General features: G+C 39.7%; 1 protein-coding gene across 1 annotated transcript; it reads right to left on the bottom strand.

The window, feature by feature from the left end:
* LOC149258631 (uncharacterized) lies at positions 1-26,146 on the bottom strand. The gene is made up of 5 exons (XM_089415620.1): positions 25,563-26,146; positions 24,288-25,461; positions 1,965-2,252; positions 668-1,849; positions 1-484 (listed from the first exon to the last, which is right to left on the bottom strand). The coding sequence occupies exons 1-5, from the start codon at positions 26,033-26,035 to the stop codon at positions 47-49; spliced, it is 3,555 nt and encodes a 1,184-aa protein (XP_089271746.1). The 5' UTR covers positions 26,036-26,146; the 3' UTR covers positions 1-46.
* Between the last annotated feature and the right edge of the window lie 532 nt (positions 26,147-26,678).

The following is a 26,678-nucleotide window of genomic DNA, read 5'->3' as shown; positions in this document are numbered from 1 at the left end:
TTTCATTATCATCATAGGTGTTTCATTATTCGGTATTTCATTATCATCATAGGTGTTTCATTATTCGTTTACAAACATTTAAGATATTGTCTCCACTTGCAAACGTCATTATCCATCCCCTCTCCCCACCCTCTACATCGATTTTGTCCTCTTTGTAAATACTCACATTGTTGTACACATGGTCTTCATCTTTAAATGATTTCCAATCGTGTGTCCACATATACATGTGTAACCACAATCCTCCGCCTCCGTCTCCACAGCCGGTTTCAAACACCTCATATTGAGAACCACTGTTGTAGGCTTCAAATCTTACCTTAAATTTGTTCCACTCTGTGGACGGACCTGTCTCTACTGTAAGAAAGCACATCAATATTGCTCTGTGTAATTGTACATTCTTTATCAACATCGGGGATGCAGGTGTGGCTGTAGGAGGGACCTCCAGCACTGTGACATCATGAAAACTGTTCAGCAATCTCTCGAACTCCTGTACAAATTTCACCATACAGATTTATGTCACTAATTTAATTTTAATAATATAAAATCAGTGATATTAAAATATATATATATTCTAAAAATTAAATTTTAAATAAAAATATTATTAATATATAATGAACTGCAGATTTTTGTTAAATTTTTTTGCTTAATTCATTATGAATAAGGTACCCACCGCGCCAAAAAGAAATTTATTTGAAAAGCTGAAAAAATTTAGCCGTTCCAACTGATTCCATTCTTCGTCTCTCATCCGCAATAGGCAACATCTCTCCGCCATAATCTCCTCCAATGATCTCCAATCTTCAACATTCAGGCTGACGACGCCACATCCGTTTATGCTGAGAAATTTAAGGCGTACAAGTGTTAAAGAAGACAGATTGGAGCAACAATCCAGATTTAGTTTTACAAGGGTTGATTGGAAGACTTGAACCTGACTCAGCTGAGGGTTACATGAAAGATCAACAATTTCCAGCCTAGGGCAAGCACCGGCAGGAATGGTTATATCGGATATGGATGTGTGTAACAAAGACAAATCTGTTAAAGCATCCATGCAGACATTGTTATCCAAGGCAAATTTTTTTATTGGACAACTGTATATAGTCAAAACTTTCAGATGTTTCAGCCGTGCAATTCCTGCTGGTAAAATGGGCACGTTGGAGCAATATATTTCCAACCTTTCCAAACAAGTTAGCTGTTCAATAGGTGTGTTGATATGCTTTAATCTGAAGCATTCGACCAGAATCAACTCTTTCAAGTGCACAAAATAGGCCACAGAATAGGGTAGATCTGTCAAGCTTGGGCTTCCTAGTCTTAGTTGTTCTAACTCCTCTAGTGGTTCTAAGTTCAAGGGAAATTCTTGTAAACGAGTATGTAGTAAATTCAAGTATCGTAAACGCCTCTGAGAGGTGATTCCTTGTGGCAAGCATACCAATTGGGCACAGCCTTTGAAGTCGATATGCTCCAGTGTGGAAATTTCTCCGAAGACATTTGTTGGGATGGATAGATTAATGCAGTCTCGCAATGACAAATGTTGAAGTTGCAATAGTTGAGAGAAGGAATTGGGCAATGTGGTTAGACGAGTAGAGCCAGATAGATCTAGATGCCTAAGGTTTTTAAGTTCCGAGAAGTCAAAAGGGAGTAGCTGTGCAACTATGACACCTTTCAGCACTATCTTATTCAAGTTTTTCATGAAACTCCCCATCGATTGAAGAAAACGGGAAAAATACGGCAGGACGTTTTTTCCATCAGATGCTTTCGAAGAATGTTGAAGATCAACTGGCTGGGCGCTGCTGGAAGTACTTGAAGATGCGCCATCTTTCCTCACATCAATGTTGACCTCACGCAACTCCAAAGGTATCTGCAATCACGAGAATTAGTTAAGTTTCAGGAATTAGTTTAAACATGAGGTGCTGACTGCATGATCTAACGAGAGCGTGGGACAATTACTTGTATAAATGTTGTTAGTTACTTACCTCATCATTGCACATAAAGAACTCTTCGAGGAGGTCAGCTTTAGGAGTCTGAAGTTCCAAAACTCTTAAACTTCTGAGTGAAATGGTACCAGAAAGGGAGGTGAAAGAAGAATTACGCCAACGAAGCCATACCAAATCCCCGTAGATGGCCGAACAGGGAAACCACGAGGAGTCTGCGGGATGTTCAACAACCAGAAGACGTACGCCCCTGAAGTTTATGTTATTTGGGAATTGAGGCGGTCTACGATCTTCACGGATGCAAATGCCTCGACACAACACTGATTCACTCTGTCAACCACATTCAAAAACAAATTCAGCGTTCTATTACCATTTTTTTTCGAATAAATAAATAGATAAACGGTGCCCGTGGGGTCAGGGTCGGAATTTAGATTCTTTTTACTCCCAACCATATTTTTTTTCGCCGTTTTGGATTTTTATATTTTCTATCAAAACAAAACTTTTTGTTTAAAATTTTACTCTTCAATAAATTTTGCCCTTTGCCCTTCAACAATGATGTTTTATAGTAAATTAATTCTTCACCTTTAAAATTTTGATTAAAAAATTACCCTTCAATAACATAGTTATGTTAAATTTTTTTACATATTTATCATAAGAAAAAAATAAAATAATCATAACACACAAATGCCTTATTAAATTCATAATCTGATTGAAACAATGCCATTAAAGCCCGACACTATTGTATTTAGGGCTTTGCTTGGTGCACTATAATGTAGAGATAGGAGAATGGGCCAAAAATCAACTTTTTGATTTAAAACACGAAAATGTAGGATATTATGTACTACTATCAAATTTACATGCAGATGTTGGCAATTGGGATGGAGTAACAAATACTAGAACAATAATCAAAGACCACTGACTAAAAGAGTTAGAGGTGAAAAACAAATTCCATGCATTCCGTTGAGGAAACAAATGTGTTGGACACCTAATCCTCAATGGATTAGCGTGGAAGCCAAATAGACAAAAGGAGTCCAAAAGACCTTGGGATGTGAAACCCAATGGTCACAATATGTATTATAAATGTATATCAGTTGTTAATAAAAATGGTACTTTCATGTTTTTTATATTCCTCTGCTGCCCATGTGTGTTTAACATGGTATCAGAGCGGGCGAATTCTGGCCTTGCTCATATTTGAGTCACTGTTTTCTTGTGGCCTTTTGTTGTGTTTCTTTCACCATGCCTATGCATTGACCATTAATGTTATGTAGGTCATGAATTCTCGGTGCAGTGATATTTCTGGTTGATTAATTCATGCACTGGTGTTGAAGCTTTACTCGGAATAGAGCATTGAAATAGTGGTACACATTTTGAAGTTTACATGCCTGCTCCTAATCAAAACTCTATATAAGTGTTGGTCTAAATATTTATATATGATTGAATTCGTTGTATATATTTACGCTGGCATATGTATAATTTTTGGTGCATTGAATGAATACCACAATGTGGTGTATGGAAAGCATTGAAATAGTGTGAGGCAGATGCGTTGGTCCATATTTAAATATGCAGCGTATGCCTTGGACTGTGGAATGTGGTTATAAATATGACCTCTGCTATGTGTTGAAGGTCGTGCAAAAACGTTGAGAGTTAAAAGTCCTGGCGCGTTGGCTCATTTCTGTTCAAGCTACCTACTCTGACCATTAATGTTATGTGCATTGTGAAGTCTGGGTGCAATCATATTGCTCGTTGATTCATGCGTTGGCGTTGAGCTTGAAGTCTGAGCGTAGTTCATGGCATTTGAATGCATATATCTCCATGTGTTGGAATGGACAGTTGATTTTCCCTGTGTTGTGTCCCTATGTCTGTGGTATCTGTCATATACGTTTTATTCTCTCTGAAATGGTCCACCCTCCAAACCGTTATGCTCGGTGATATCGTTGGTCTGACTTGCAGGTTTTGGTCAAAATTGTCTATATTCTGCCTGGTTGCCTGACGCCTTCTGTGGCAGTGTCATATATGCGTTTTTCTGTCAAGACTGCGCCTTCTGTCTAGACTGCGCCCTCTGTCATATGCGTTTTTAAATAAACGTTGAACGTTGCTCCGTTGATTGAGTTGAACGCTAGTCCGACCTTCCTGGACACATTTGATATCATACTACATTTCTATTTTCAGTGATGCCTGCATCGTTTTCTGTGAGATGAGAATTGTTCGTCCTTCCCTTCATCCTCGGGGTATCCAAGATTTCGCCTGTCTTCCAAATCTTGATTATTTAAGTGTTTAATTGGTTTTTTTAGAGATCTGACAACGGAATCAAATGAATCTTGGGAATCCCTGTTGCAGTGATTTTCGGCAAAATCAAAATCGCCTTTTTTGTCAGTCTCATCGGTTTTTTGAAGATCATCTGAACCTTCACAATCTGTATCATCAGATTTAGAGGATTTCTGAACCGCGAAACCATTTTGCAACACAATTTTATCTTCTTGCTGGAACTTGGATTGAGCACGCTTAGACTCATCATCCAAGGAAGCCATGTGGCATTTCCTTGGTCTTCCTAAGCTCAGAGGCTATCTGATTCACGCAAACGCAGCGCATCACCAGCAACAGGTTGCGGCTCATCATCTACACCGAGCTTCTCGAGATCTTCAAGGGTCACATCAGGGCTTGTTTTCCAAAGTTCTTCTACTTTGTTGATTTGTTGAGCACTGATATGGCGTGCCCTCAGTTGCTCCTGCTCTGAAGGTATCTTGACGAGCCACTGCAGAAAGCATCTATCATCGATTAGCGGGCACCATTGGCTTAGATCCCAGTTCATATCTTTCAGCGCGTTAGCAAGGTTCTCTACATAAAAGAACAACAACGCTTTCCGTTTTGGCAGAAATGAATCCCAATAAAAACACATTTCTGCAACGACAGTTGTAACACTCGAAGAATAGTCTCACGACGGAACATTCAGAGTTCATATGCGGACTTAAGAGCGAGGATATGGTATCTCTTCAATGAATAATGGTATGCTGAAACTCATTTAGAAATATCGTTATATGTTCACTGATATATTATAAAAATCGAAAAAAAAAAAATTACGGTGTTGGCTGCCATCGAATGCACATAAACAATTTCCGCTGCTGTTGTCCCTTGAGCTGCTCTGCCCATATCAAGAGTAACAAAGTCATTGCTCGGCTAAGAGTTTATCTCTCGCTACCGTTTTTTATTTGCTAGTCATCCACTAACTGTTGAAAACAGTCGTTTTCCTCTTGTTGTTTAGAGTGTTGTTGTTAGTGGTATCAAAAGGACGCATGCTATGATCAGAACGGGTTAGAGTACGCCAGCATCAGTGATGGTTGGAATGAGGGTAACGTATGAAGAACCTGATTGAACGATTGAGATCATACCAGCTTGGAACCTGGATTGAATATTGGTGTGAACACAACAGTTGGAACCTTCAAATGGAGCGTTGGCCTGAGAAGGTTTTTTTAACGATGTATATATGTGTATGGTAGCAGCCTGTTGTGAGGTGAGAGTAGATTCTGTGGAATACCAAACATCAGATTACATATGTGGTGATGCTATTACATTGAAATAGTGAATGAAGCATTGATCTCCGTGTATAATTCAGCGTGGAATGCGACATTGAGAGAAACCTTAAATATTGTATGGTTTCGTAGACCAGCACCTTATCCATTAGGCCATGGAATATTTATTGTGTTCTATATTTTATGCTTCAGTATGTTTTTTGTATTAAAAAAAAAACATATCCAGAACCCTAAAGAGCCTTTCCAGAGACCGGCGACTTATTGCAATCACCTCAGCAAAATTTAGAAGCTGCAAAATAGCACCCTTTGCAGTCTCAACAAAGCAAGTGTCTTGAATAAAACCTAGTTGCTAAAAGATCTGAATGCAAAGGCGCTTCTCATTGCCAAGAAAAACTTGGACAACAATCTTTACAGCCTGATTCTATTTTTCTAAATTCCTCACCAGCCAGAGGAACAGTCTAATCGAGGTGACTGATTTGTTGGTTCTTTTACTGGTCAAAATTATGTTTCTATGGTCAATGAAACCGTGACTTAATTAATTGTTGCATTGATACACTGTTTATTTAATTGGTGCTTGTTGGTTGCACACTGATCATTTGCTGACATTTATAAAGGATATTGCTGTGTATTGTGAGTGGGTATTACTTTTTTGCATTGAGTAGTAGTTGTGATCAGTTTTTAAGGTGTAAATCTGACATTGAAAAAAAATGGCCAGAATCAATGAAGTATTAGAGTTCCTCAAAACTCTGATATTGTCTACTAATCATGATACATTAAAAGTCAGCAAAGTTTCTCTCACAGACATTCAGGTCTGTCTACAAAATGCACAAGAGAAAATTGATTTTTTGCAGCTCGAAACTCAGCTACAGCAAGAAGAATTAAAACAGAGGAGTCATCATTTTGAACATGTTTCTGTTCAGAAGATTGAAACAGACTTCCATAAAGCAACAAGGTTACATGCAGATGCAGAAGTTCAGTCTGCACTTCCCAAGCCCATCATCAGACCTTAGGAACAGCTTGTCCACAACAAGCACAGAACCGGTCTTGGATATGAGAAGGACTTGTCATTTCATATTCCAAACTACTCAAAGCCCATTCAGTTTCAGAGTGCTAGATTCATTCATGATAGTTCACCTGCTCCTCATGACAGTTCACCTCTAGATGTTCCAGACTCTGCCCCTCTTCCACAGCAACAACAACAACAACAACAGATTGTGAAATGCCAACACTGTGACCGAGTTGGCCTTTTGAAAGATCAATGTTTTGATCTTCATCCATGTGAGCATTGTCATAAAACCAGTTATTCTTCACACAGATGCTTCAGAAACAAACATCCTGCAAGAACAAAGATTCATCTTGGATGGATGGCTTTTTGGTAATGGGCATCAACAGCCAAGAAGATATTCCAAACACATGTCAGAACTTGTTCCAGAGTATTGAACAGTCTTGCAGTTGAGTTTTCTCCATCATCTCACCTTGTATCTGACAGGGGGGGCAACGATAGTCATCTACAAGCTTCAAAGCCACATCAAGCGAGCCTGAGCCATAACCTGCCACACCAGTTTCAGAGTTGTAGCCAGAAACAAAAATGCCCCTGAGCATGCCTTCAATTGGTAATCTGGGACACTTCCTCTAGCAAAAGACTTCAGCTTCTTGCCAGTTTCGGAAGAATTTCAAGAACAAAATTGAGGACACTTCCTCTAGCAGAAGACTCCAACTTCTTTCTAGTTTTGGAAGAGTTCCAGGAATTGCATTAAGCATTCCAGAGTTGTTGGTCATCCTTAAACCATCGCAGGTTGAGACTTCCCTTTTTAGGTTGAAGTTCTCCCTTTTATACAGGGTGAGACCTCCCTTTCATGGTTGAAGGTTCCCCTCTTTAAAACAATAGGAGCACTTCCTCTAGCAAAAGACTTCAGTTTCTTGCCAGTTTTGGAAGAGTTCCGGGAACTGCACTAAGCGTTCCAGTGTTGGTGGTCATGCTTAAACCACCGCCCTTTATACCAACATTTCAGAGAGCACAATCAGCCTAGTGTTGCCATACATTTCTGCACATTTTGTATTACAGCTCTCTTCTTGGACTCATACATAACCCTTCGGATTAAGGGGGGGAATGTTGGACACCTAATCCTCAATGGGTTAGCGTGGAAGCCGAATAGACAAAAGGAGTCCAAGAGACCTTGGGATGTGAAACCCAACAGTCACAATATGTATTATAAATGTATATCAGTTGTTAATAAAAATGGTACTTTCATGTTTTATTTTTCATATTCCTCCAATGCCCATGTGTGTTTAACAAAATCACATTCGCAAGCAACAAAAAACTTTAAGGTTGGCTGAGGAGATGAATAACATTGGTTATTTCCCCAATACAAGTTTTGTGCTTCATTATGTTCATTGAAGTAGAGAAAATATACATATTTGTGGCCACAAGGCAATAAGGTATACATATTTGTGCCAAACACTTTACCAAGTTTCTTTCATTGTTGAAAAGAAAATTAATGATGCTAAGAGCTTAAAGCAAGGCACTCTCAACATATATAAAGTATACGCTTGTTCAAGCTTGTTATGAGTTTGTGAAACAAAGCATGCCCACCTTACATTCAAAGTATTTTGTCTATGTAGGTTGTTTGTTCATTTCAATAATTTCTGATTTCAAAAGAAAACTGTTTGATGTTATCATTACATTCTTTAACTCATCAAATCTTGTAGGAGCTTCATTAAGATGCCTGGAGACCTCAATTGATTATTTGGAAGGGATAAAAGGGACATATTAGCAAGAGTCACTATTTTGCAAAACATTAATCAAAAGCAATAGACACACAACCTTCTACAAACCCTTACCCATTTGATGCCCTAATTAAGTGGATTATATCAAATTACCGATAACTCTTCGGTTGCATATTCATTTACATAATTTTCGATTTTAGATGAAAAGTGATTAAAGAGTTGTATTTTCAACCCATGACAGGGCTTCCTTAAGACATTTGAAGACTCAACATCATGGTATTCTCATAATGGGAATCACCATGAAACTTTGAATGCCTTTCATCACATGAAACTTGCAAGTGTGAAACTAGACTCTGCACCCTTGTGAGCATTCTTCATGTATGTCATAGCTCAGAGGATCTTCAACACAGCGAGAAAATTCATGATTTTGTAGTTCACAATGGATTGGAGCATTGGGTAATGCACTTTTAGACTTTTATATAAATAAGTGTGGAGACAACACTTTCAATTCCACATTCACATTCAGATACATGGAAAAGTCTATGAGGTTTAAACAATCACGATCTTTTTACCTTGTGAGTATACAAATCCAATCTCTCTTGCAATCCCACCCTAGATGAACATTAACCCAATATTAATAATTAACCTAGTGGCTTCCCTTTGTCTTTCCTCCTTCCCCCACCCTGGTCCCAGTTGCCTTCATAAACCAAGTGATGATTTCACTCCCTTCCTCCTCCCTCCTCATGAAGAGGACAAGGCCATTTGTGTTGTGGTGCATTAATTTACTCTAACCCATAACAAAAAAGCATATTTCACTATCAAAAAATTTAGAACAACAACAAAATATTTTTTCAAAGAAAACATAGCTTGCATCATAAGTGGAAGTACAAAATGATTAAATGAAGTGAAACAAAACAATATGGGATGACTTAAGTTTTACAACATAGATTGAAAAGATTAATGGCTCGCATGGGTTTGAAGCTATGGAAATTCTTTTGCATGTTCATAAAAGAAATTGGTAAGTCCCAAGAAAATGTGTTTCTTGTCTATTATTTGTAACTATTAACAAGTTATTTGCACTGAGAGTTTCTTGAAGAAAGTAGTAAAATAATATACAAATAACTTGGAGCTTGAGCGAAACATGCACAAGACAACAATTGAATTTCCACTCAAACCATGAAGGCTACATAACCAAAAATCATGTTTATCACTTGAAAACTATTATTTGAGCAAATTTCTCTCATCAAATATATTTCAGCAAAACACAACACATAAGAAATATACAAGGAAAAATTATAAAATAGTAAAATACATTCCCAAACTCAATGAGACAGTGAAAGATCCTAAAAACATACCCAAAACGATGAGATAAAGCCACAACTAAGTTTTTCGTAGAATCTATACATGATATATTAGGCGTTCTTTGAACGTGTCTGCCAAGGAAATGAACGTCCTCTACTAGTGATGTTTTCGAGGTAAGCTGAAGAGTGAGAGTAAGCTACAAATTATAACTCCCTTCTGCCTGTCGTGCCTAGTTCTTCTCAGCCTCAACACTCTGCCTCGTATCATCATATTTCCATTCTTCTTCATTAAATACGTTGAATAAGGAAAAATCAGTGACAATCAAAGAAAAGTTGGGAGAGTTGTTAGTAAGGGGAAAATCCAAAGAATAGAGATTGTCTACAAAGCTACCTCCACTGGACCCCCTTGGTAGTCCCGTGGATGATGGATCCATAACTGTTTCTCCCAATTGAGCTCCTATCACCAGGCCATGCATTAACCTTGTGAAGGTTGTACTCACCAAGGATATTCACATGGTCCATGGGCGAAACACTTTACATATTTCACTGAATTAATCAAAAGCAATAGACATGCAACCTTCCACAAACCCTTACCCATATGATGCCCTAATTAAGTGGATTTTATCAAATTACCGGTAACTCTTTGGTTGCATATTCATTTACATAATTTCCAATTTTAGCTTAAAAGTGATTAAAGAGTTTTATTTTCAACCCATGACAAGGATTTCTTAAGACATTTGAAGAATCATCATCAAGCTATTCTCAGAATGGGAATCACCATGAAACCTTGAATGTATTTCATCATATGGAACTTGCAGGTGTGAAACTCGACTCTGCACCCTTGTGAGCATTCTTCCTATATGTCCCAGCTCAGAGGATCTTCAACACGGCAAGAGAATTCATGACTCTGTAGTTCGCAATGAATTGGAGTATTGGGTAATGCACTTGTAAAAATGAATTTGACATCTAGGAGTAAGATTGGAGACCAAGTATTTGCTACGGGGTCAGACCGTCACTTGGAGGCTCCTTGTTGGTGGTGGTCTTCTGGGTTGCGAGAGCATACTGATACATGTTTACTACATGCCCAGTGCTTGGAGCTTCATCAAGTGTGGCAACTTCTTCTTCTTCATTGTTAGGCTCCGCTTGCTCATCAACCATGATTGTGTTGGACAACTATGTAGCCAGACTGCTCATTCCATGGTTCCATTCTGGGCACGTTCTTTTTGAATGGGGTTCGTGGTGAAACATGTAGTATGAATCTATAGCGATTTTCTCAAGGTTCAGAAACAAGTTGGAGCTCTGCGCAGATTTGACCGGCTGGATGATGTTATTGCTGCTACTGGAAGCTACATTTTTCTTTTGTGGTTACCTGGGGGGCCTGCTGCTCACGGTAGTCTCGCTTGTCCTCAGTTTAAGTTCGGTCACTTTGGTAGTCAGAGACTTGACGAGACGAGTAAGGTTCTCAATATCATTTGCTTCCTTTTGCTTAGCCTTGCTCACAGAGGTTTGGGATCTCTTACCCATGTCTTTGGCGTCCTTAGTGGGTTCATTGTCTGCATTGACTCCAATAACGTGTAGGTCTTTCTCCACAACAATATCCTCTTCATAATTTTCTATTAATGATGGTTTCGCAACTCGCTTGACGAATTGAGCAATACCGGTCGGCAAGGAAGAACTCTAGTAGTAGACAAAAATGGAGTTGTGAGGTTTAGTGTCATTTGAGAACTTGTTTAGAGTATCGTTGAACCTCTGATTGAAATCTTTGACCTTTTCTTTCTGCTCCATCTTTAGACTACCCAACTCCTTCAATAACATGGCAGGGGTCTTGTCTTCAGCGAACTTTTCAAGAAAGATCCTTTTGAATACCCCCCAATTCTAGATGGAGTTTGGAGGAAGGTTGTGGTACCATACAGTTGATCTGCCATCCAAGGTACATGGAAAAAATCCACATGCAATGTCATTGTAATGTACCTCGAGTGTCTACATGTGTAGGTAGAAAGTGTCTAAGTGATCTTCTGCCTTCAATGTCTTGTCAAGGTCATATTTCGTTAAGAGCTTGTCCACGTGTCTTGGCATCTTGTGTAGGACACCCAGAAGTGCCAATGGGCCTTGAGTCATCCAATCCATATTTTGGTCTGCCATGTTGTCCTCTTTTTTTTCCTCCTCTTCCTCTTCTGAATCTGTTGGTTCATCCTCTTCTTCTCCTCCTCCTTCATTTCCTTCCCCTCTGCCTCCTTCGCCGGATCCTGAACATGAGAGTAAGAGGTTGTCCTCTTCTTCCTTTCGAAAAAGCGAGGGTTCCTCTTCTTTCTCCACAACTTCTGCCAACTCCTCAAGAGTGGCAAAGATCACTTCTTCAACAAATGTAACTACTACTCCTGTGGGGGTAGTCTTGTGCTTCTTTTGAGAGTATGGAAGGGTGTACACTCCCAGAATCAGTCCAACAACTTTTGCAAATTGACAGGTGATGGGATGGACAACCCGGATTTGATGGTACGGGATTTCACGTTCAGGTCTGGGAGGTGAGAAATTACCAACTTCAGAATTGCGAGTAGGGGAGAGGGAGTGAATGTTACTGCCTTGACCAGAAAATGGATGAGTGGGGTCGGTGGGACAATCATCCATAAACTACTGGTGGCCCTCCTTCTAGCGCCAGAAATGTTGACGGTGCTGGATTCGCCAACATTCAAGGGATCTCCCCGATATGAGGTCCCAATTAGACCTCACACTATTTGGTGTAGGAGTCCCATCTGGTATGATGGCCCGATTGCCATATACTTAGAGATTTGCCTCGGCTCTTGTTTTTCAACACATGAGAGTGTTGCAATGGTACCTTCAAAAAGAAAGGTGAGTGTGCTTGGTGAGTGTGTAACATAATTGTGTCTAAGTTCTCTTACTGCAAAAAAGGGGGAAGAAAAGTGAGCCTCTACGTGAGAGGTAATAGTACCACCCAGGAAGAGACACACATGAACCAGGAAGGTTTGTCCAACATCCAACAGAACAGTCCATAATAGATGCGGTAATCATTAAAACCAAAGTAAAGGGGAAGATTCGTCCACCATCTAGTGAAAAAGCCAACAATGGATGTGACAGTCGTTATAAGCAATAAGCAAGGAAGGTATGTCTAGTATCCTGCGGAGTAGTCCACAAGGATGAGACAACAGTGATAAGAAATACAACACATTCCCAACAAGGTAAGTACTAAAACAACCGAAATAATTCAACTATCTTAGTACATGTGAAACAAACACGAATTACAAATGCTCAAAGGATAGTCTTACAAACATCCACAAGCCATGCATGGAAACGTGCTGGTCTGAACAGGCTTTTGTATTAAACAAAAGTTCCAACACATATTTACATCATACATCACTAGCCCCAGTAGTGGGACATTGGAGCCACTCCTTGCTCCTCAAAGAACTGACTGAAACTCTCTATGCTTTATGGGAGGAGCCAAGGTGAAAAGTCCTTGCTCATACAATGAGAGGGGTATATATAACCAAGGGTGATGCTTGACCCTTGTGACTCTTGGACTACCCTCATGATTGTTCAACTTCCTATGACTTTTCAACTGACATGACTCTTCATATTCATGTGTGTCCATTGGACTTCCACTTTACATTACATTCGATTTACAATAGATATGGCCCATAATAGTGATGTGGCCTTTGACAACTCATGACACGACTTGACATGACACTGCTGACATGGACTAGCTTGCTGAGGTGGCAATGTCAAGCCGTTGTTTTTGTTGAGTGATAGATGTGTTCTTGGATGTGCTCTCTCTTCTCCTCTGCATAGCTTGATGATGCAGGGTCTTCAATGATCTTTGGTCTTGAGAGGTGGTTGCATGCATGTGCTCCCTTTGCTTGTACTTGATAAGCTTCTTTGTCCATCCAGCTATAAGTGAGTCTTCTAGCATGTTCGCTCCTTCTTCATCTCCTTCATCGTCTTACCATGATCTAACAGTGTACCTGTTCCTATAATTCACTCATGACGGGACGACATCAAATCCAAAACCCTCCTAGTCTAAAATGATGCGTTGTTATCTAAGGGCTGGGACCGAGACAAGTGACAAAATGGAAAGAGGGCCCAGTAACTGTGCATTGCACAATTCCAGGTGACAGGGAGGGAGACTGGTTACTTAGACTGTGTAGAGCGCATCTCAGGCTTGGTTGAGGAACTCTTAAACACAGTCTTCACTGCCGGAAAAAATTGCGCAAAGGCCACTGGGAGACAGGGTTGCACAATTGAGACCATCAGTGGCTCCTGCAAGGTGGGGCATTGGGAGGCAGGTCTGCGCAGTTTGTAGAGGCCACGTAGAGGCAAGGCATGACTGGGCAACAGAGCGACCTAGGAGGATAGATCTATGCAGTTCTTGGGATGAGTGAATCTTGGTTGAGAGAGGACACTGGGAGACAATTTTGCACAATTCTGGGAGGCAAGGAAGGCTTGGGTCTCTGCGCATTGCGGGGTTCCAACAAGCAAGGAGGAAGCTTGATAACTGATCTTGCGAAAAACGCAGTTCAAGTCAGGCTTGAAGAAGCTACTACGCAATTCTGGGGAGGAAGGCAGTCTGCTCAACTCTGGAATTGCGCAGTGCAACTACCCCAGGGGGTCAGTGAATGCAAAGTTCCAGGCAGCAGGGTTGCATCACTGAGGGTTGAGATTGCGCAAATCAGTTGAGATCCGATGAACGAGAGTTGTTCAGTCAGGAGGATTTTCTGAAAAATGGTTAAGTGTGGGAGGCAAGTGAACTTGTGAGGAACTTGAAATTGTGATCACACACTTAGCATATTTCGCTGACACGACAACATAGACCACGAGATCAACAAGACAGAGCATTACCCTCTGTGAGATTGTCTAGAACAAAAAGCGACAACCGCGACACATGAGATAGACCCAATGACAACCATGATGACACTTGTGCAACAATGCTTAACACTTTGTGTATGGGTGCAACCAATATTTACATAGCCAGGACAACTCGAACACACAAAGATAAACCTTCGAAAACACTAGAAAAGGACTGCAAGCATCGTAAAACAATCAAACATGCCAAAAGACAACAGTTGGCCAAACAAGCAAAAGGGGTGAAAAGACTCTAAGAGAGCTCATAAAATGAGCTCAAGTGTTTGCAACCATAAAGGGAAAAACCAAGGAAGGCTCTGAAATTTAAGTGCAAGCCAAAATTTTGGAGGGTGTTGCAAACGTTACAACAAGTTGAATATCAGTCGAAGCCTAAAATTTCAAGCCTCTAGAATGGTCTTCACCTGCATTTGTGTTTCTCCTTAAACAATTTATCTTTAAGTCTTCAAACCTTCTTCACCTCGCTCTCCTCTTCAACTCTTCACAAGCATAATAGTGATCTCATTTTTCCTTTCTCCCTTTTTAATTCTTCATAATGAGGACAAACCCTGACTTTTTTTATCTATGGATGAGATTAGATCTCAACTCTCATAGATCAATAGTGAAGATCTAATCACTTGACCCCTTTTTTTCATGTGCCCCTCATTAATGAGTCTCCCTAATCACTTGTAACTTTAAATTGTACCTTTACTTTTTTCCCATAAAGTCACTTCAAAACATAAAGTGGCTTTGATAACATAAAGTACATAGCATCAAAGTACCTATAAAATGAATTTTATCACATTACTTTAATAATTCATAAAGTGACTTACTAAAAAAGTGTTTTAATGGGGAAAAAACTAAAACACGAGGAAACACCTCCTTAATTGCTTTTTCCAAGACTACTCTATATATTCCTTACCCTTTAATTGTATTCCAGCATCATTAAATATGTATGAAGTCCTCACTAGGCGAGGATAAGGAAATGTCATGTCTCTTCAACCACTTGGAGAATGGTATCCACCACAAGCACCTTTTCTTTCTCTACCAATGCTTTGTGACGATTCTTCAAAAGCTTCATATAATGATCATTGCTCCAATCACGCAAAATCCACTTTATAAAAAAAAATCTTGGTCACTTGGTATCCTATCAAACATGTCTCCACCCACATTTCTCGCAACCGGATAGTGTGAATTATCGGCCAACACATGGAGCATCCATTACTGCATGCCTCAATAGGTAAATCGATGAGCACTGGTGCATTCGTATATTTTTTCTACCACAAAATCCAGAACAACAAGCTGCACGTTCCACTTTCTTGCGGACCGCACCATACAGGCTTTACCACGTTGGACAAATTGTGACGTATTACCATGCTGGGTAGCCTTACCTACAGCCTAGATCGAACTACACACATAAATGGAGAGCTCACAAACTAGTTTAATTTACAGGAATCCAATGGATCAAGCCACACATGCTTCACATTCCAACACAACCCACTCCTCACTTCTTGATTCCATCAAACAATAAAAATACCAAGCAGACCACCAGAAAAACAACTTTCCGCACAAATTACAGTCAACAAATGAAGTCAAACATAGATTTGGCACTTGGGATCGCCACAGAATGTAGCCCCCACAACAAACACGACTCACGCGTGGCTCACGTGACCTTGGGCTTACACAGTCCTCAGCTCACTTGAATCACAAGACAACAGTTCTCACACGATAGCAACTTGCACAACATGGCCCCATAGGCAACACAACACACGCTTAGCTCACATGGCCCTTGGCTCTAAGTTGGTCAGATGGCCCTCAACTCAGCTTAGCGCTTAACATTCAATAGCTTCACAATTTCAGTCATCTCCACATGGCTCAAACTCATAATACACAATTCTCGGAGATAATGATTGCCCTTTTCGTCGCGGTCATCCACACCCAACATGGCTTCAATACATTCCATAGCATCAGAAGTGCACGATTCCAATGGTACAGCATGATCAAACTTGCCGACTCGGTCTCCTCAGGAACAATAGTAGCTTCACATCTCACAGGAAACTGTTGGGTATTTTTAATGGGAAAAATACCAAAAACCAAATATTCAAACACACAGAGGCAATGCTCTGTTTCTTTTGCTCCAGGATCTTTTGTGCACACAGAAGACTTAAAAAAAATTCACTGAGGAACAGAGGATTTCACCATAAAATATTTCTATCCATTAAAACAAAAAAAACATTCACTGTGTCTCCATATGAATTTACACTGCTGGAAAAATTCCCATTAACATTTACTGCTGTAAAACCTCCATTCACATTTACTGGTGTAAAACAATTTTACATACTGCTGTAAAAGCAAAACTTACACAGGCTTACAAAATTCGCTCCACCATTTTCCTTATGCACTACTGTGCAAAACCACACATGGTTTTTCGCTATGGCCAACACAAAAAAAATTACATCGCCAAAAAAAAACTCACACCCCTGTTCTTGTTTTTCTACACACTGCTGTGTGTTTTCCCTTTTTCAAAAATACAATGAGCAAAAAAAAAAAACTCAAGCATATATGTTTTGCTCGCTATATAAAACATAATGCGTAAAAACTCTATATTACCGTGGCCCCCTTTTTTTTACATTACATATGGTCAACACTTAAATAAATATATGCCGTATATATAAAACTAAATGCATTACGTGCCCTATGTAAAAAACTTAACTATTCACCTAAGTTTATGACAAGCATTAATGAAAGGTATGGTCAACCATGCTTTTAATTTACTCCACGCAAAACATTGAATTGATGTGGGTTCGTATGCAGCTCCAGGTGATCAACGGCGGAGAACACGGGAGCAAATCCAACGGTGGAGAACAATATCGGAGGACCAACAAGTGTTGAACTTTATCCTCCGAGAAAATGACGTTGCGTTACGTCAGGGCTGAACCACGTGTCAGCTCCACATTTTCTCGGGCCCTTGTGTACGAAAACCATTCTCTGCAGGTAGGCAGTCCGAGAAATCTTTAAACCGGTTTGTGGTTTTTGCTGGCGGTTTTGGGGAGCGTACGGCTGCGTTGAAATTATATTTCAACACTCCCCTTTAATTTCAACAGCTGGGCATTCGGTCATACCGAGACACTTTCTCAAAAATTCAAAGCTCTTCTGATCCAATGGCTTTGTCAAGATGTCTGCTACCTGTTCTTGAGTCCTGCAATGTTCTAGGACAATTTCTCCATTGTTCACCAATTCTCTGATGTAGTGAAACCTTGTATCAATGTGTTTCGTTCTCTTATGAAACACTGAATTCTTTGACAAAGCAATAGCTGAGCTATTGTCACAAAAAATCACTGTCGCTTTTGCCTGCTCTTGGCCTAAGCTTCTCAACATTCTTCTCATCCACACTGCTTGACATGCTGCTACTGTAACTGCCACATATTCAGCCTCTGCTGTAGACAATGCTACAATGGACTGCTTCTTAGAAGCCCATGAAATGGCTCCTGAACCCATATTAAAAACATAACCGGAAGTGCTCTTCCGATCATCTACACTTCCAGCCCAATCGCTGTCTGTGTATCCAACCAAATCTGAATGTTCTGAGGCATGATATAAAATTCCAAACATTTTGGTGCCTTTGACATACCTCAAAATTCTCTTTGCTGCCTGCCAATGTGCCTCCTTTGGCCTCTCCATGAACCTGGAAATTAAACTAACAGCATACATTAAATCAGGCCTAGTAGCTGTTAAATACATAAGGCTACCCACAATACTTTTATACAAACTAGGATCAAAATCCTTGCTGCTGTCCTCTCTGCTGAGCTTTAATCCCATCACTGTGGGAGTGATTGCTGCCTTGCATTCTTGCATGTTAAATCTGCCCAGAACTTGATTTACATATCTTGCTTGAGATATAAAAATTCCTTTTTCATTTTGATCTACTTCTATGCCTAAGAAGTATCTCAAGAAACCCATGTCAGTCATTTCAAATTCATTCTTCATGACTGATTTAAAATTCTTAATGAGCTGATCATCATTACCTGTGAAAATAACATCATCAACATATAAGACAACAATTAAAATTTTACCATCCTTTTCTTTGATGTAGACTGTGGGTTCTCCTTCACATTTGTCAAATTCATTATCTAATAGATATGAATCTATCCGGCTGTACCATGCTCTTGGCGCTTGCTTCAGCCCATAAAGAGCTTTCTTCAATTTGCACACTTTGTGCTCTTCACCTTTCTTCTCATATCTGAGAGGCTGTTCCACATAGACCTCTTCCATTAACACTCCATTTAGGAATGCTGATTTCACATCCATTTGGTAGACTTTCCATTTGTTTTGTGCTGCTATGGACAGCACTGCTCTCACGGTTTCCATTCTTGCAACCGGGGCGAAAGTCTCCTCATAATCTCTCCCATACTGCTGCTTGTACCCTTTGACAACCAGCCTTGCCTTGTGCCTTTCTATCTTGCCTTCAGCATTGCTCTTGGTCTTATAGACCCATTTTACACCAATGACTTCTTTGCCTTTTGGTAACTCAACCAAATCCCATGTTTTGTTTCTCTCTATGGCATTAATTTCCTCATCCATAGCTTCTATCCATTTCTTATCTTTAATAGCTTCTTCAAAATGAATAGGATCATCAACATGACAATACAAGGCAAATAAGGAATTCATTCCTTCTTCATAAATTTCACTTAGATTTCTAAACTTCTTACCTCGTTCACTTGGTGTGCAAGTGCTTGAAGATGCACTTGAATTTCCTCCTTGTGGTGTGCTTGGAGAAGCACTCTCATTGATCCTCAATGGTGTCCCTTGTTGTCCTTGTGTTGTCCTCAATGGTGTCCCTTGTTGTCCTTGTGTTGGCGCTGCTGTTTGGGGATGTATTTCAGCCACCTCCTCTTCATCTTCATCATGAGACAAACAGTTCTTGACATTAACTGTTTTCTCTATGCTTCCATCCCAAGCTTCCTCTTCAATGAATTGAACATCCCTGCTTACAAAGAACTTCTTGGTAGATGGGATGTACAGCCTATAGGCTTTGGATTCATCACTGTATCCAATGAAGATGCATTTCTCCCCTTTGCTGTCCAACTTCCTCCTTAGCTGATCTGGTATGTGTGCATAGGCCACACACCCAAAAACTCTCATGTGGGTGACTCCTTGCTTTCTCCCACTCCATGCCTCTTCTGGCACTTTGTTCATGACTGCCTTTGTGGGACACCTGTTCAATATATAAACTGCACAATGTACAGCTTCAGCCCAATACTCATTTGGCAAATGCTTTGCCTTCAACATGCTCCTTGCCATCTCCATGATGGTTCTGTTCTTCCTTTCAGCAACTCCATTTTGCTGTGGAGTGTACCTTGCTGTAAACTGTTTATGTATTCCATTTTCTCTACAAAATCTTAGGAATTCCTTGGAGATATATTCACCTCCTCTATCAGTTCTCAAAACTTTAATGTGCAGCCCGCTTTGGTTTTCAACAAATGCTTTGAAGTTTTGGAATTTCTCAAAGACTTCACTTTTGTTCTTGAGGAAATATATCCAAGTCTTTCTTGTAAAATCATCAATGAATGTCAAGAAATATAGGCTGCCTGCTAATGATGGAGCTTGCATTGGTCCACATAAATCTGAGTGGATGATCTCTAAGGGTGTCTTTGCCCTTATACTCTTCCCTGATGGAAAACTTTCTCTATGTTGTTTTCCCAAAATGCAGCCTTCACATAGGCTGTCCGGTTTCTCTATCAATGGTAATCCTCTTACCATTCCTTTTCTGCTCAATAAGTTTAGACCTCCAAAATTTAGATGCCCAAATCTCAAGTGCCATAACCAGTTCTCATCCTTTGGCACGCTTTGGAAGGCCTCTTCGGTGACTGCTGCCATTTCCCTTTTGTTCTTCATGTCTGCCCTGATCCGGAGAGGGAACATCCTGTTCCTTGTCATCTTCACTTCAGCAATGCATCTTTTGCTGGGTGGTATATCCATGATGGTGCACACATCATTTTTAAAGAAAACATTGTACCCCTTATGGACAAGCTGTCCAATACTCAAGAGATTACATCTCATTCCGGGGACATAGTATACATCTGCTATGGTTTTCCTTTCTCCTTGCTTTGAAAGTATTTTTATTTCTCCTTTTCCCATAACAGACACTTTACTATCAGTTCCTAGTGTGACCTCTGATTTCACATTTTTATCTAGGGCAGAAAAGAAGGCAATGTTTCCGGTCATATGGTTGCTGCAACCTGAGTCTAAAAACCATATGTCCTCACTATGTGTTTCAGCCATGTTACAAGCTAGCAGGACATTGTCTTGACTGCTGTTTTCTCTTGTAACATTTGCATTTTGTCTACTGTTCATATCATGTTGTTTCTTTCTACAATCACTTGCATAATGTCCATACTTTTTGCAATAATAGCATTGAACATTAGATTTATCATACCTTTGTCCTTGAGCATGATGTTGTCCTCCTTGTTGGCTGCTGCCTTGGCCTTGGTTCTGATTTGGATTGTTGCCTCTTCCTTGTGCATTTGATGAGTTGTTCCTTCCACCTCTATTCTGGCTTCTGCCTCTTCCTCTTTTGTTTCCTCTGCCTTGACCTCTGCCTCTTCCAAAGGACATCTGGGTCTTGAAGGCTTGCTCAAGAGATGAGTTTTCATTCCTACTCAACCTCTGCTCATGTGTTATCAGTGATGCATGCAGCTCATCAACTGAATAGCTTGAGAGATCCTTTGTCTCTTCAATGGTGGTGACTATGGCATCAAACCTTGAGGGTAAGACCCTCAATATTTTCTCCACAATTCTTCTGTCTTCAATGGTTTCTCCATGAGTTCTCATTTGTGTGATTACACCAATCACATGAGTGAAGAATGAGTCAATGTTATCTGACTCCTTCATGTTCAAGTTCTCAAAATCCTTTCTCAGCAATTGTAGCTTTGCTGTCTTCACTCTCTCCATGCCTTGATAGGCTGTCTTGAGGGTTTGCCATGCTTCATTGGCTGTCTTAGCTGCTGCTAACCTTGGAAACATACTCTGGTCTACTGCTAGATACAACAACACACGGGCTTTTGAGTCCTTCTTCCTATTGTTCTTCAGCAGATCCTTCTCTCCCTGAGTTAATGCATTGAACTCAGTTTCATCTGCTGGTTCTTCAAAACCTTCTTCAACTATTTCCCATAAATCTTGGGAAGCAAGCAGGGCTGTCATAGTTATTGACCAGTAGTCATAGTTCTTCCCATTAAACTGTGGGAGCTGGGTGTTAAACAAACCCATACCAGTGCTTGTGCTGGCCATTCCTTGACTGTGTATTTAAAACACTGACTGTCTCTTCAATAACAAACAAGATAGCTATGAAGAATACCTGAATCCTTTGTTGTCTGAGTTTTCTGTCTGCCTGAGAAGTTTTGCTGCAGCAACAACCTTCTCCCTTCAGCTTCTTTGTCTCCTTCAAAGAGCCTAAGCCTGCTCTGATACCACTGTTGGGAATTTTTGATGGGGAAAATACCAAAAACCAAATATTCAAACACACAGAGGCAATGCTCTGTTTCTTTTGCTCCAGAATCTTTTGTGCACACAGAAGACTTAAAAAAAATTCACTGAGGAACAGAGGATTTCACCATAAAATATTTCTATCCATTAAAACAAAAAAAACATTCACTGTGTCTCCATATGAATTTACACTGCTGGAAAAATTCCCATTAACATTTACTGCTGTAAAACCTCCATTCACATTTACTGGTGTAAAACAATTTTACATACTGCTGTAAAAGCAAAACTTACACAGGCTTACAAAATTCGCTCCACCATTTTCCTTATGCACTGCTGTGCAAAACCACACATGGTTTTTCGCTATGGCCAACACAAAAAAAATTACATCGCCAAAAAAAAACTCACACCCCTGTTCTTGTTTTTCTACACACTGCTGTGTGTTTTCCCTTTTTCAAAAATACAATGAGCAAAAAAAAAAAAACTCAAGCATATATGTTTTGCTCGCTATATAAAACATAATGCGTAAAAACTCTATATTACCGTGGCCCCCTTTTTTTTACATTACATATGGTCAACACTTAAATAAATATATGCCGTATATATAAAACTAAATGCATTACGTGCCCTATGTAAAAAACTTAACTATTCACCTAAGTTTATGACAAGCATTAATGAAAGGTATGGTCAACCATGCTTTTAATTTACTCCACGCAAAACATTGAATTGATGTGGGTTCGTATGCAGCTCCAGGTGATCAACGGCGGAGAACACGGGAGCAAATCCAACGGTGGAGAACAATATCGGAGGACCAACAAGTGTTGAACTTTATCCTCCGAGAAAATGACGTTGCGTTACGTCAGGGCTGAACCACGTGTCAGCTCCACATTTTCTCGGGCCCTTGTGTACGAAAACCATTCTCTGCAGGTAGGCGGTCCGAGAAATCTTTAAACCGGTTTGTGGTTTTTGCTGGCGGTTTTGGGGAGCGTACGGCTGCGTTGAAATTATATTTCAACAGAAACTCCACAATGTTGATACACCTTAGCAGCGCATAGTTCCAATACTCGAAAACAAAACATGGTCAAACAAACATGGTCAAACTTGTCGGCTTGGTCTCTTTAGCGACAATAGGCGCAACAACAATGTCGTGTCTCACACGGAGCTCCACACAACACTTCATTTTTTCAACACTCCAGCAGCCCACACTTTCTCTCACTCTCTCATACCTCAATCTCCTCTACTGTTTGCACAGGGTTCAACTGGGCCCTCTTATGAGGAGTGAGGCCAGAGCTGCTCCACTACCAAATTAAGTTTGGGAGGGCACTTTGTTTAATCAAATAATGTTACAAATATTAATCCAGGAAATTTAATCTTAAAATAAGAGAACTATTTTATATTTTACTATTTTGTTGAAATCACATTCCATATAAAGAGACTAACTAGGTTGAGAAAATCTCTCAATCAGTTAGGCCTTAACAACCTCTTGACGGATAGAAACATACTCCTTCCTTCATGTACAACCTACAACTCTAACAATAATGATCAATATATTCATCATACACATATAGACAACTAAGACAACTAATAGTTACATATTCTATCAATTTCATAACCAAAATATTTCATAGATGTAATTTACTTTCATTTAATTTTATATCTTTAAAATAAATCTAAATTTTTTATTCATTTAAAAATATTCAATAAATATTCTTTAGAGATTATATTTCTAACCTTACTTATTAATTACAATTAAATTCTAAAATTATATTTCAAAATAAACGCTAAACCAGTTTCAAAATGGACCTTAACCATAGTTTTCCATAATTCTCCCTTTTATGTTTTATTTTTCTTGCTTAGTATCCTATGATAAACTTGTGAACTATTTTCCGACTCTTTCTGTATTTGACAATACAATGTTTTCCATTTTCTTATGAATACATCATTTGAATTAGAATTAGAAACTTGGCAGGGTTGTAGTCTACATCATTTATCATTTGAATTAGAATTAGAAACTTGGCAGGGTTGTAGTCTACATCATTTGGATGGGAAACTTGGTTGTTCCAGGGTTTTTGTCTCATGGATACGGTAGCCATCGGTTTCTCTTTCACTCTTACCTCTTTAGTCCAACTTCAGTTCCTTACATCTTTAAGAAAACTTCATTTTAATTCACTCTTACCTCTTTAGTCCAACTTCATTTCCTTACATCTTTAAGAGAACTTCATTTTAAAGAATTAAGATGATCCTTTCAACAGAACTTCACCATAGATGGTGAAGCCTCTCACCAGAACTTCTAACAGCACGGTTTTAAACAGCACTCATGGTTTTAAACAGCACGGTTTTAAACAGCACTCTCTATTACAAGAAATATGCAAATTCAAAATGTCAAAAGAAATAGGTTCATAAGTAGAAATATGCAAATTCAAAATGTCAAAAGAAATAGGTTCATAAGTAGAAATGTAAGGAAATTACAAAATTGCACATACCTGCAACTGCAGCATTTTTTCTATTTCAATTGCGCGACTAAGGCGTAGTGGCTTATCCATTGTGCGTAGATCTTGTCTAGCAATACGCCGTGCCAATTCCCTGACTTGATTTTGCATTATAATTTTTGAACTACGGTGTGGTAATACTGGCGGCAATCTTAAATGCCTTCCTGCTTTTAAAATTTCAATATCGTTTTGAGATTCCACATCGTTATTGAAGTCTAGAAGGCATTTTTGACGGAGACTTTCTAGGCAGTCCCGAACGTCGTTATGATAACCTAATCCCTCTAATACTCGAACTGCTAGTTCCACGTCTTCTCCCACGAAGAAACAACCCACGTCCAAAAGCATCTCCTGCTGTTCCATCTCCATAGCTTTGTAACTCCATTTTAGTGCATTAATTACAGTGTCTGCTTCCATGAGTGGCTGTCCTTGAGAGAATTTTTCCAACTGCCGCTTCCAATACGTTCTGTCAAGTTTGCCAGCAAGCTGTTCCCCAAAAACTTTTAAGCATAGAGGCAATCCCCCGCAAATTTTCAAAAACCCCTCTACCGATTCTTCGTATCCTTCAAATGGATTTGATTGATGGAAAGCATGACGGCAGAAAAGCTCTCGGGCATGGTTCTGCTTCAGTGGTTTTACATCATAGCAGAAAGTGTTTTTAAATGAGCCCCTAATTATATCTTTATCACGACATGTTATGATGATGAGACTACCAGGTTCTACCGCATTCATATCCAGTAAACATTTTATTTTCTCGCTGTCATCCACCCCATCCAAAACAATCAAAATTTTTAATCCTTTTAGGCTATTTCGTAAAATAGTCCTACCAATATCAGGATTCTGAATGTCCATATCTTTGCCCAGCAAATCACGAAAGAGTTGCCGCTGCAAATATGTTAAATCGACTTTTTCTCTGACATTAAATAAATAAGAAGCCCTGCTAAACTTTGAACGTCTCAAGTTGAACATATGTTTCGCCAGAGTTGACTTCCCTATTCCGCTTCCTCCGGCAATCCCTATCACTTTTGTGGAGCGTTGCTTTTGAATGTGATCATCCAAATCCTTCAACGCCTGATCGAGTCCAACTGGGTGAGTAGCGACCTCTAAAGGGTCCCATTTTACCTGTTTTGTTACAACATTTTCAATTTCCCTCACAAACTCCCCGTAGTCACTGTACACAAAAAATATTTTCAGGCCAACGTAGTTTAGGAACGGATGATTCAAGATCGACAAAGATGATAGATGATAAATAAGTAGAGTATGTGTATTCACCTTTCTTTGGATTTGAACTGCAGACCTTTAATCTCTGCGGCTTCTCGAAGTGCTTCCTTCCACCCCTCCACGACTTCCGGGGAGACTCTTCCGTTTTGTTGGTGTTTGTGAAAGGCATCGGCATAACATCCCCTCTCAGTGTGACGAAGTTCCCAAGGCTCAACGTCGCAGAATATGGGTATAAACTTGCGCTCATGAGATGATCTCAACATCCAACACAGCTCATCTAAGCACCAACGCGAATGAGCATAATTCTGAGAAAAAATTGCAAGGTGAACTGAGGCACTGCTAATGGCTCCTCGGATTGCAGGGGAAAGAGTCATTCCGGTGCGCAGTTCTTCCTTATCCAGGAAGACGCGCAACCCATAGGGTTTGAGGTTATGGTAGATGAGGCTGGCAACATTATTCTTGGTGTCTGGTCCGCGGTGGCTGATGAATACTTGGTATTGTTCTGCCTCCGTGACTTGCTCCATACTTGATACCTCTTACCGATCGGATCAGATTGGAAGACCACGGAAATGCTTCTTCAACCAGAGAAATAAAGGCAATGAAACCTAAAGAAATGCCCAAAGATGCTGAGGACTATGAATAGATCAAAAGGTCAAAATCATTAAAATAGTTACGCAGGGGTAGGGTGCGTACGTAGTGATGTTTTCATGGTCGATTTCCAGAATATCCCGAGAATATTCGTACCCATGATAATCGGCGCGGGATGTGATTTCTCGAAGTTTGGTTGTGAAGGACTACAGATTCGTATGGCAGTGTTCTATAACGTGATTTTTTGAAAGTTTTTCTGGTCTGTTTTTTCGGTCGAAATTTGGCAGGAATTTATTGGAATCGCAAGTGTGATAGCTAGTTTTTGCACAATGAAAGCATCTCAGAGGTTTATCAGAGTGCTAAATCCAAATATGCAATTAAAAAATCATTTTAACTGCAACAAATCAAGATTTAACCTCAATTTCTTCGACCAGATTCCGTCACCAAAATCTCCAAAAAATCTCATTATAAACAACTCCATTTGCATGCGGGTTTATTTTGTCGTCTTATGATGCCGTGCTACGCCGGGAACTTTAAAACGACAAATAAATATTAATCACCAATTGCGTGCTTCTTTGA

Source organism: Pinus tabuliformis, chromosome 6 (genome assembly GCF_031772625.1).
Source record: "Pinus tabuliformis cultivar Carrire ecotype Pingquan chromosome 6, CPIR1, whole genome shotgun sequence".
Lineage (NCBI taxonomy): Eukaryota > Viridiplantae > Streptophyta > Pinopsida > Pinales > Pinaceae > Pinus > Pinus tabuliformis.
The sequence above is the reverse complement of the archived record's forward strand: the minus strand, read 5'-3'. Positions and strand labels throughout refer to the sequence as shown.